Below are 12805 nucleotides of genomic sequence, written 5' to 3'. Positions count from 1 at the left end.
CGCTTATTTGACGCTAAAAACATAGAGACCGTTTGACGATTGACGGTATAATCCTATCCTACCCTCATATGTGTCACTTGACGAAAGAAAATTTCCTAATTCGTCCAATGGAAAATACTTTTGTTTAGACTTTCCATAAATTAGAAACAACCTATATTTCCATTTTTATATCAAAGAAATTTTACTGCTACCCTGTAAAACATTCACAAAAATAATTTAAAAACTGACTTAAGACTTAACATTGTAGTTGAAAATGAGTGAACAAGTTCAACTGGTTAACATTCTAAAGGATGAAGACCGGAATAAATCAGAAATTCAAAGCAGAGAAAGTATTGAAACAAATTCGTGGAATGATAAAGTTGCTAAAATTCGTAAAGCAAGCAGAAAAAGAGATAAATTAATTCTAGCTCTAACTGTGATGTTGTTGATATGTTTTTCACTCTCATTTACGATCGTTGTCATGTACTTGGAACATGTAAAAGGTAAGTGTTTTTTTTTCTGTAAATTAGGTGCTGACGGATTTTTTTCCAGGAATTCGGGATTGAACGGTTTAATTCTCCAGAACATGCGGAATTCGGGATGGAACTGTTAAATTCTCAGGAATTCGGAATGGAACTGTTAAATTCTCAGGAATTCGGGAAAAGCAAGTTATTTATTCGGAAATTTGGGAATATAGGATTTGATAATTTCGTGATGCGGGAATGGACATATTGTTTTCACGGAAATTCGGATCTTTTTGTGCTTTTTTTTGCCATGGCGTCGTCAGTTTATTTACGACTAATACCTTTGAATATCCCTTTTGTATCTTTTGCCTTTATTTTTGAACAAACCTGGTAAAAAGTAAAACAACAAAAATAGGTAAATTAAAAACGGAAAGTCCTTAAAGAGGTACTAAAACGCACATAACGAGTAATTCTTATCTAAAAGTTCGAACTAATTGATAAAATATGCACAAAACCCAATGCAATTTGGTCCACTAATTACAGAGTAAATATAGGCGTGTGAAGTTCAACTATTTTTACCGTAGGAAAATCCAATCAACGCTACTTTCGGAAACAGAACTAAGACCAAATCTAACGGAAGTGATGCACTGTGGGGCACTTCTTTGGCTTATTTAAACGTTATTTAATAAATGAACTTTCTTCTGATCGTTGATTTAAAGCACTGCCAATGAATTTCGCTACCCTTCAAGGCTCAGTCTTCATTATGACCAATTTGTCAAAAGGAAAAAAATATGTTTCAGAAAGGAAGTGTATTTATAACGTGTTTCAATAGAAAAAGGGGGGATGGGGTTGGGGTAATTCACTTCCTGATCGTAGAACTGAGACAAATTTTTACGTAAAGTTCAGTTGCATACCATCTTGACAAGATATGACGGTAGAGGCTTCTGTTCCATGTAATGATAATAATTAATTGCAAGTTAAAAATTGGGTATATGCAATACCTTTCTAATAATGTTAATTATCAAACTATAAAGTTTATCACTTAATAAACAACAGGTGGCATGTCTGCATGGCCAAGTTGTTAATTACCTGAGTGGAGGGATAATAGATACTGTTTGATCTTTATTAACTTACAGGATGTTTACTTATCAGTAGTGTCAAAGTACGGACTGTTTGAATTACCAGGATCAAAAGGTGGTCGAGAGGATTGATATTTTTCTCGTTTGGTTATTTATTTTTCATTGCTTAAATTTCAAATGAAAGAAAAGGTCAATATTTTAAAAGCAGTATGATATATTTTTTTTTATTTAAAAAAAAATTGGTGTGATAACAACATTTAGGATTTAGAACACAAGTAATTTAGGAATGCACACCCCTATTTCTAAAGATTTTATATCAGTGGTTTTTGTTATAGTTTTAAATGCTCTTAGATATTTTACCTTATTAAATAATTCTATTGCCCTTATATTTCTACGATATAGGTTTTATATCTTATTTTTTAGAAACAAAAAAATGAATATATTTACATATTATAAAATAGGCCTGTGATATATTTATTGGCACTATGTCATAATGAAACCATTCAAGTACCAAGCCACTTTGACAAAAAATATCCTTACAATTATTTTTTCATTATTGATTTTTTCAGAACATATTTTGTTGACAAAGTTGCCATATATATGAAAGTTCTAGAAAAAATACAAAAATTATTTTGACAAAAGTTTTCTTATCAAAAAATAAAATAAACTAAACACTGAATTGTGATTTTTTTGTACTATGACTTTCTATCCAACATTCGTCCGTAGTTAGGACTATGCTTATGATGCTGGGATCTGCTATAACGTTAGTATATATATGATACATATAACAATATTTTTACATAAGGTCCAAGGACTATGACAATCATATATACTTATACTGATTTCTATTTTAAAATTTTGTTTTTGTTACAAGTCTATCCAGTATTTCTTTTTTAATGAAATAGCTTGATCAATACATATTCAAGTTTTTACTAAACCAGTCAAGCAGATTACTGTGACTGACAGTACTCAATTCTTCACATTATCTGGAGAATAAACATATATAATTTTGAAATGCTGCTGTAACTAAAGTCCTCCAGTAAGTAAGTAAGAGAATTTTTATTTTTTTGTAGCTCAGAAAAACCCACATAGTTTAATTTAACAAATCAACAAGTTACGCCCAACGTCGTCTTATGGAAGCACGCGTTGGGAGTGTCCTATTTTGAATGCCGTTTTTCCGCCATGGAAAATAACATGCAAGGTTCTACTTCTGCTTCTCCCGCCACTTTAGGATGCACATGTTAATATTTTACAGAAAAAAAGGTTGATTTGTGCTTTTGGTATTTCAATACTTTTCTAATTATAAACATTTGATTAAAATATTTATGCGATTATCAAGCCCCGATAAATGTAAATCAATATTCTCAATGTAAAAATGGTCACCGATATATATCAAAACTGTTATTTTACTTAGCAAGCCGTGATCTGTTTACAATACGATAAAACACACGAATTTGATCAGGGTGACCCACTGTGCGTCACTTCCGTTGGGTATAAGCAGTGAGTTGTAGTGGCGTGTTTTACTAAATCGTTCAGGTGTTCAAATGACAATGCATTCTTAAACCTTTATTACGAACTTTAGAATAAGGCAAACATGAATTTAGCGTTTTAGTACCTCTTTAATAAAATGACAAAACCAAAAGCTCAAACACATCTAACGAATGGAAAACAGCTGTCGTATTCCTGACTTGGTACAGGCATTTCCACATTTTCATTCTCAATTTTATTTCCTTATGTAGAAAATGGTGGAATAAACCTGGTTTTATAGCTAGCTAAACCTCTCACTTGTATGACAGTCGCATTGAATTCCATTATATTGACACCAATGTGTGAGCAAAATAAACAGATATGATAGGTAAAAAAATTGGGGTACGGCAGTCAACATTGTAATATAATCTTAATCACTATAAAAACAAATAACTGTTTCAACAAAGAAACACAAAATAACATTTAGACAAAGTACATAAGCAAAAATGAAAGACAAGAATTCAAAACTGATCATAGCACAATAACACAATGACGCAATGTATAAGTACCGAGCCACATCATAAGTATATAATCAAAAATGCACTAAACAGTAAAGGTTAAAATTTTACAAAGACAAAAAAATAAGGGGGAACTTTAACACGTAATTAAGATGGTAAACAACGTCAGTACTGTACTAGAATCTATACTTTAAGACCAGGATATATTATTTGTGAAGTTGATACGGAATATTTATCAACAAAGTCTTGGTATCTTCCAATGAACTTTTTTTTAGAAAAACGACGAGCCGTTCTTTGACATAACCTTGGCTCATCAACTTTCTGCTCAGACACTGGTTACGTTTTATAAAGCCTGAGTAGCAGCTGCAAGCTCTTGAATACCAAATGAATTGGGAAATGTATATCCCATATGCAGGTGAAGTTTGTATATTACTGCTAAGGTGTGGAGAATTTATAATTTCAAAATAAAAATCGTCTCGCTTGTCATAGGTAATTGATTTCAATTAAAAAATAAATAGAATTTTCCCTTCTTTAGAACATACATTAGATGTTATGTTTATATAAACTCTTTTCCTTTATATTTCAGAATATTTGGAAAAGAGTTCGGAACTAGAAAAGCAGATACAACAACTGGCATTGAATAATTCCGGTTTGGAAAGACTTATTTATTTGTTTGATCGATTATGTAATTAGAACACATAATCATTTGGATCATAATTTCATTTTTTTTTTTAAATATATTAATTATTTTAATGTACCATAAGCTTAGGTGATATATATATGTTTGTAAATTAAGGCGAGTTTGAGTTTACAGGATAAATTAAACATGCTAACTGTGCATTTTTTTTTGGTTGCCATATATTTTGATCTCAATAAAGAATCAATTTAACAGCACTGGGTAATCAACAAATTAATATTAGTGTTGTCAACGATTAACCGGTTAACCAGTTAACCGGCGGAAGGACCGAATATCGAATACCAAAAACGTTAACCGGTTAACCGGAACTTTTTTTCGATTTTGATAGATTTGATATAAATGTGTATTAAAATCATTAATAGATTTTATTGAATTTTAAAATGATCGTCGTGGTAATTAATTTTACAGATCAATTGTCTAGTATAGTGATTGCTGTTGTTAGCCTTGAAAACATTCCAATTTCATAAAATTAATTAGCACAAATACAACTTGTCTATCAGTTCGGGGCAAGATCTAAAGTAAACATAGTTATCCTACATGTATTTAATAAGCGCGTCTTCAGCCTATGCAAACATGAGATAAATATACATTTAACCTATAACTACAAATAAAATACAATAGGTATTGTTATAACAATTATTAATAGTTATCAGGTAAAATACATTCACCAATTTTAAACATTACATTTTTTTTTTAGATTAGAAACAAAAATAAAAATTTCGACGAGATCAAAAATATTTTTATCTTCTCAATTTGCAGTTATTACAAACTTCATAGTAGATACTGTAGTATTGAATGATTAAAAGTAAAACTTCATCAGGAATGCTCCAAGCCAAGCCTTATAATGCCAAAAGATAAACTTCAAGTTATCGTAATATCATGAAAACGTACATTTGTAGGATAATATAAATAAGGCCGTTAAAATTCAACTCAACTACCGGTTAACCGGTTAATCGGTCGAAAGATAATCCGAGTAACCGGTTAGGCAAAACTGTTCGATTTGACAACACTAGTTAAAATACAAATAATGCATGACTTTTTTCCTTAATTATTGTGTAAAATGTATCTCCATTTTGCTTAAATTTGAATACGTTTAATATGTTATTTGAATACCCTGTGTTGCTAATTATATATATAAATTGGTTCTTCATTGATAATTAAATGACATGGCAGCCACAAAGATACATTAAAGGTATGTTAACGAATTTATCTTCTAGAAGCGTCCTTACATAACATGCATAACACTTAGTAAAATTTAGAATGCACCATTATTTAGAATAAATGTGACAGGATGAAAATATATAAATATAAGGAGATTTTATATGATTGTGAATGGGACAACCATCCACTTCAATTTAAATGAGGAATTAAAACGCAAATATATGTCAACGTATGGCCTTTAACTATGAAAATAACTCATACCGTATAGTTAGCTATAAAAGGCCCCGACTTTTAAAATATTAAACAATTCAAACGAGGAAACTAACGGCATAATTTATACAATACAATATGCGGAAAACAGACATGAACCAACCAGAACGACGGAATTACAGGCTCCTGACTTGAACCATTGACTTTTTAACGGGATTTAACATTGTGTCAGAAATATTATAGCATTAATATTCGCTTAATTTCGTGCACTACATCAAACTTGACGGTATTGTCTGAAGAGGTGAATTATAGATAAATGTGCAGGATTGCCATCAATATATTGCATCTTCGTCGAGTTTAAGATTCTGAAATATTTGCAAAATCTTTATATTTTGTGTACTGTTCCTTTTTTATTTTGTTGAGTAATTAATCTTTTGGTCGTGGTGTTGTCTTTTTTAATAGCTTCTTTTTTGATTTTCGGATGCCAACTTGGTATCTTCTTTCTTTTTCAATTTTGAAATGTTCTAAACAAAATAAAAATAAGGAATCAAATCAGGAAATATCTGTAAGACTAGTGGTGAAGCTTTTTAGACATGACGTCAGAATTTGTACAGATATGGAGGAATGCTACATGTACCTATATCAGTTTGAAATATCAAAATGAACATAGACAGATGAGGAAGAACGCCATAGACAAGATAGAAGTGGCTTGTATTTATCAACCCACAGACAATTTTAGAAAACCCAGTGTATGTGTCAAGTATGAAGACGTGTACCCAGCATGTCAAAACCGATTAAACGATAAAATTAACGAGGCATTGCTAATATATAATATAATAAAACCCTTAGCTTAACGTCGATGGTCATAAAGGGACAGCATTTACTCTTTATTTTGTTGGACCTGTAGTATTTCACGATGATAAAAAGTTGTATCTACATATATAATAGAATTATTACTAAATTAATCATATGTTGAAATGTTGTACATATTTATAAAAGGTAGCAATGACCATTGGAATCTCTCTAAAGGCGAAAAAGGCTCTAGAAGCAAAAAGGGTCCTGGTGGTCATAAAGGCATTGCTGGTGATAGGGGAAGGCAAGGTGAACAGGTAAATAACGGTGAATACGGATTAAAAGGTGAAATTGGAGACAAAGGCTCTGCTGGAAGTAAAGACCAACTTGGAGATATAGGTCCAATAGGGGCAAATGGACAAAATGGTACGAAAGGATCAACAGAAGAGAAGGGTGCAATAGGTTCAAAAGGTTCGGCTGGTGACAAAGGTACCATCGGAGATAAAGGTCAAAGTGGACGAAAAGGGGAAGTCGGAGAGAAAGGCGCAGTTGGTGTGAAAGGTCCGAATGGAAACAAAGGTGTGGATGGTGAAAATGGCATAACTGGTGTAGTTGGACCTACCGGAAGAAGAGGTTTGACTGGAGAAAAAGGACCAACTGGTGATAAAGGACTGAAGGGAGAAATTGGAGACAAAGGCTCAACTGGCAGTAAGGGACAACTCGGCGATATAGGCCCTATTGGAGGAAAAGGACAAAATGGTACGAAAGGATCAAATGGTGAAAAAGGCCTGAATGGCGATAAAGGACCAAGGGGTGAAAACGGTGCAATAGGCGGAAAAGGTTCGGCTGGCGTCAAAGGTACCATCGGAGATGTAGGTTTAAGTGGACGAAAAGGAGAAGTTGGAGAGAAAGGCACAATTGGTGTAAAAGGTCCAAATGGAAACAAGGGAATGGATGGTGAAAAGGGCACAAAGGGGGAAATAGGCCAGGCTGGTCAAGTTGGCCCTATCGGAAGCAGAGGTTTGACTGGCAAAAAAGGAACAACTGGCGATAAAGGATCGAAGGGAGAAAATGGACTTCCTGGCCTAAATGGTGAACATGGCGGAAAAGGTATCAAAGGTGAAAAAGGATTAATGGGAAATAAGGGTCCAGTTGGCAACACAGGACAAACAGGTGAGAACATTAAAATAATGTTAAATTGAAGATTACAAGGATGTGTTTTGTTTTCCTGTTTCCAAAAATATATTCTAAATATCAGAAGTATTATAAATAAATATCTTCAATATTCAGTTAATATCAAATGAGAGATCATTGTCTTTTTTTTCTTTTACACATACGTCACATATATGACAAATAATATATTTTCCTTGAATGAATGACAAAGAGGAACACAATTACCAATACCAGTGTTCAATATTATGAATATTCTTGGCAATTCTAATTATTCTTTGTTAAATTGTAATGACAGTTGACATTATAGAAATCCACATAAAGAAAGCGAAGAACATCAACGACTTGCAATTACTGTTAATTACGATTATTGTTAATAATATTTAACTGTTAACAAAAATTTGAATTTTTCGAAATACTTAGGATTTGTTACCCCAAAAATAGATTACCTCAGCTGTATTTGGCAAACCATTCGAAATTGTGGGTCCTCAGTGCTCTTCAACTGCGTATTTTATTTGGCCTGTTGTATTTTTTTTATTCGAGCGTCACTGATGAGTCTTTTGCAGACAAATCGCTCGTCTGGCGTTCACTGTTTACTGCTTTAAGATCATTCTGCATTGACAATACTTATGTTGGTGTTAAATAGATACACCCATTTAGGCTAACGCCCTCAAGGTGTATCTAATACTTGTCTTCATTTCAAATTACAGGAACACGAGGACAAACTGGTGAAAAGGGACAACCTGGAGAACCAGGTATCATAATACATTGTAGATGATCATGGCAAACTTACAACTTAGTTTTCTTTCAGAAATGATTTGATAATGAACTTTAAGAGCTAAATATGTTGACAGTTAAACAACAATATAATGAAAACGAATTTAACCAAACAAAACTCGTTCATAACAATGTCGTTGAAAAAGACAGACCGCAAACAAAATAATAAGGAAAGCAATGTCACTGTATTTAAGTAGAATTACTTTAGTGTTCGTATTTAATTTTGTTATTTTATTAACCAAGGAAAGAAATAACTTTCAAGTGTAACGAATAATTGAACAAATTTAGAAATCATCTAGCTCAATGCAATTTAAGGAAGAAATTTAATCAAGTACGTCCGCTTTTCATACTGATAATTTACTGCACATCCTGTTTCCGTCCTAAATGCTTGTACCCGACAATTACCTGTTGTGATAATTTATTTTTTAAATTTCAAAAAGTAATTCAAACTATTAGTTTCATCCTATTCTTGCGAACAATATATTCTGGTTTTAAATGCTATTTCATAGATACATGTTTAATTGCTCTAAAACAATGTTTTTGAGGCTGTGTCTTTAAACTATATGACAATTACTTGAGTGTTGGAATAATATATGTTTTAGATGTCAAATAGTAGTGAAAACTACTACATGCAGTTTCGTCCTATTCTTGCGAAAAATATATTCTTCTCTGTAAATACTAATTCATAAAGACATGTTTTATTCCTCTAAATCAATGTCTTTAAGTACCAAGTCAGGAATATGACAGTTGTTTTCCATTCGTTTAATGTGTTTGTGCTTTCGATTTTGCCATTCGGTAAAGGATTTTCCGTTTTGAATTTTCCTTTGAGTTCGTTATTTTTGCTATTTTACTTTTTAAACCAACTGAAGTTTAAATATCTGTGGTTTTTTCAGGCAAGATGATAACCTGTGGTTCCGGATGGGAACAGTTTATGGGGATCTGTTATTACTTTCAATTCAGGTTCAAAAAGACATGGAATGATGCAAAAGTGAGATGATTAGTATGCAATGTGCATTGCTTTACGTTTCTGTATATTGACTATTGACGTTGGCGTCGAAATCAATAGTTTATTCAATGATATGTTCTATTGCAATTCAAATGTAATCCCATTGATATGTGCAAATGTAATAAACACATCCACCGATTTTATTTTCATTGTTCAATTTAAGAGATTCAATGTAAAAACAAATGATTGAAAGACTTATGGCACAATCATTACATGAGTGTTAACAAATTACTAAAAAATTACACAATTTTGAAAACTATCATAAAAAATTGATGGGATTCAATTAAATGTACTTGACAGTAATTTGCCTCTTAAAAAGATTTTTGAGGCAAAGGAAAATAAATATCAACTTTTAAATCTTCTAACATAATTGGGATGTTACCGTAAAAAATAGTTATGGGTAATAAACTAATAGAAGAACTAAACAAATAGCGATCTGAAAAAAATCATACTTTTTACCAACAAAATGCTGTATATATGGTCAAATAAGGATGGTTTGGTTTTTGTTAGTTGACGACAAATCCTGGTAAAATAAATAATTAGCTGATTTCTTAGTAAATTATTTTCATTATGTTATAGATGGAAGCAATTGCGTGTAGCATCCGCTAAAATGAAGCAAATATAGGTCAAATTTGCAGTGGAAAACGGCCATGTTGAAATCATTGTTTGCGTATGTTACACAACTTACCAATAAAAAAGAAAAATCAATTTAAAAAGCTTTTTAAATTATAGAAAATATACAATACTCATCTAATGCTAACATTGCATTTGATAATTTTTTGTAGAATGATTGTCATAGAATGGGAGGATTCCTTGTAAAAATTGACAACACTATTGAGAGTTGGTTCCTCAAAAATTTTAGAACAGCCGGTAAGTACAATATAAAAAAACTACTAACTTGTACTTATCTACCCCTATTGATCACTAATTTAATTTTGCATTAAATCATCTATTTTGTCTAGTAAAATAAAATGATAATTATTGTTATCTTAGAGTGAATATATATTGATTCTTAACAACTTCAAATCGAAAACGAATAAGATTTATCAAAACTATGGAGTAAAATAACTAGCAATTCAAAGAATTCGCTGCTTGTAACAGCCCGGCTTAACGTCACTTGACTTGATAGATATGAGTAAATAACATAAGTGTGTTCCAACAATGGATATATATGGAAGTTTTGAGACTTATTAGTCGAACATCAAAACAAAGATTTTTATGAAATGCAAAAATAACAGAAAAGAAGGAGATAGTAGGCAATTAAAATACCATTAAAATATAAGACAAACACAGACAATACCTTTATTATCAAAGACAAAAACACACACATGTCCATAAAACTCTTCTACGAAAACTATCCAGTTAGCAACACAAAACCACCAACGCAGGTGAGATTTCTGGTGATTCGGAATAATAAGCAGCTCCTGTCCTACTAGTCACGAATATGGTTTTGTGCTGTTGGGAAATATTTTCAACTGCTTCTATATGAAAGGTGATTTATAGAAACATCATAAAGACTATGACTGTATCTACGCCGATAATCGAAGATAACAAAGAGAAGCAAAAGATACCAAAGAGACATTCAAACTCATAAGTCGAAAATAAACTGACAACGTCATGGCTGAAAAAGGAAAAGACAAACAGACAAGCAATAGTACACAAAATACAACATATAAAACTAAAACCTGAGCAAAACCCCACCAAAAGCTGAGGGTGGCCTCAGGTGCTGCGGAAGGATAAAGCTGTACATGTGGCACCCGTCGTGGTGCTCATGTAAGTACAAACCTTGGGATAATACTTATTCAGTACGTCCCATTAGGGGAAAGGGGGGAAGGGATTGTAGTTACGACAATTGGAACATATCTGTGGTCATCAGTGAAACAGATATTCCATAACGGTCAACCAACTCGTGATGGCGTCCGTAAAATTTACGATGGATGATTTCAACTCTTGGTTTAATAGCTTCCTAGTGAGCAGCAACCCTTTATCAAGGAAATTATGATAGGAAATACACATCCGAGAATATTGTGTAACTGGGAGATATATACTCCGTATTAAAAATGCGTTCATTGAGTTACAGAAATAGGTACTAGTATATTGGAAATGATAAAAAAAAGTATTTTCATAAAACATACTCCTTTTACGTTTGCATGCTATTATTTTCGTTTAAAAGAGATTAATTTTGATATTAAGTGAACAATAATTGTTTAATTGCGCTTATGTAAAACATAATTGCCTTTCATCTATTGTTGTGATGCAAACAAAAAAACAAAAAACAAAAAACAAAGAACAACACAACACTACACCCGTAATAAAAAAAAAAGTAACAATGCTTAACTATAATCTGTCGAAAACTGAATTCTTCAGTCTTGTTTCATTTCAATACGTTATTCTCAAATATTATACACGGTTGGTGTTTACTTTTTAGATAAGAACACAGGTCACATATGGATTGGAGCACATGATTCTGTAATAGAATCTCGTTTTATCTGGGAGTCCGATAATACATATCTAACCTATACTGACTGGAACCCAGGCGAACCTAATAATGCTGGTCAAGAAGACTGTGTGCATATGAATAATAATGCTGCGTATAAGTGGAATGACATTCAATGTTCACAAGTTTTTTCATATATTTGTGAGAAACATTAAAACATTTGTGCTTTAATTCTCACGTTTTTTAATGTCTGTTATGTAACAGTTGTCAATAATAATAATTGTTCCTTATTGATTTAATTTTTTATTCGATTTTCCTAGTTATTAAGACAATCAAGCAAAATCTTTGTAATTCTTTATTTATTTCTTATCTACACTTGACGTGTGTGTCAAATTTAAATTCTGACATATAGTTGGTTATTCTTGTAAGGTTCTTTTTGGTCAAATACCTCCTTAAGTTTTTTGTAAAGTTATAAATCCTGGCTTTCCAATGTATGGGTTTGTGTATTCCTGTCATGTATTTTTTTCTTAGGTTCGGCCTTTTTCGGTATGCGGGCGCTCCATTATCCTTAACCCGGATTTGTGCACTATATTCAATACATAACTTTTGTTGCCCAGTCTATTAGCTTTCTTAAGATGTATAAGGTATACGTGTTATTAAGGGATTCAAGTGTTCAAATCGTGCTTAGTCTTTTTTTTTTTTTCTTAGGTTAGGTTCGATATGGTAAGCATGGAAAGCTCTTCTGATACACAAATCTATCAAGTGTTTTTTCTCCTTTATTTGTTTCTACTTCTCTATCATAAATAGGAATACATTAAAACATAAACATATCAATTACTCAGCATACCACCTGGTTGAACATGCAACATTAAACATTGACATAACGAGCCAAATGTTTTCTATATTTGACAAAGGAGTTAACTGTATTTAGTTAAAGTTCTAAATTGCCTCAAGTCATGCAAAAAATGAATAAAAACCAAAACACCGAGAAGGACATCAAGGAACATTAAGCTATACATATTAAAACAATGATAGAATATCTCTCTAA

At 32.0% G+C, this 12805-nt stretch overlaps 1 protein-coding gene across 2 annotated transcripts; it reads left to right on the top strand.

The window, feature by feature from the left end:
* The first annotated feature begins 143 nt into the window (after positions 1 to 143).
* LOC127721422 (pulmonary surfactant-associated protein D-like) lies at positions 144 to 12103 on the top strand. 2 transcript variants are annotated; one of them, XM_052228144.1, is made up of 7 exons: positions 144 to 482; positions 4094 to 4156; positions 6575 to 7540; positions 8248 to 8292; positions 9208 to 9302; positions 10106 to 10190; positions 11749 to 12103. In XM_052228144.1, the coding sequence occupies exons 1-7, from the start codon at positions 254 to 256 to the stop codon at positions 11970 to 11972; spliced, it is 1707 nt and encodes a 568-aa protein (XP_052084104.1). In that variant the 5' UTR covers positions 144 to 253; the 3' UTR covers positions 11973 to 12103. The 2 variants fall into 2 exon arrangements, with proteins under 2 accessions (XP_052084104.1, XP_052084103.1); XM_052228143.1 differs by having other exon boundaries at positions 4094 to 4192.
* The last annotated feature ends 702 nt before the right edge of the window (positions 12104 to 12805 follow it).

This window comes from Mytilus californianus, unplaced genomic scaffold (genome assembly GCF_021869535.1).
Source record: "Mytilus californianus isolate M0D057914Y unplaced genomic scaffold, xbMytCali1.0.p SCAF_12, whole genome shotgun sequence".
NCBI classification, from domain to species: Eukaryota; Metazoa; Mollusca; class Bivalvia; order Mytilida; family Mytilidae; genus Mytilus; species Mytilus californianus.
This window is presented reverse-complemented; position numbering and strand designations above follow the sequence as displayed.

Bases quoted from the DNA above. Each gene is read 5' to 3' on its own strand.
- LOC127721422 (XM_052228143.1), top strand. From the start codon at position 254: ATGAGTGAACAAGTTCAACTGGTTAACATTCTAAAGGATGAAGACCGG. The intron at 9,303-10,105 runs GTGAGATGATTA...AATTTTTTGTAG, and splicing joins AGACATGGAATGATGCAAAA to AATGATTGTCATAGAATGGG. The intron at 10,191-11,748 runs GTAAGTACAATA...TTTACTTTTTAG, and splicing joins CAAAAATTTTAGAACAGCCG to ATAAGAACACAGGTCACATA.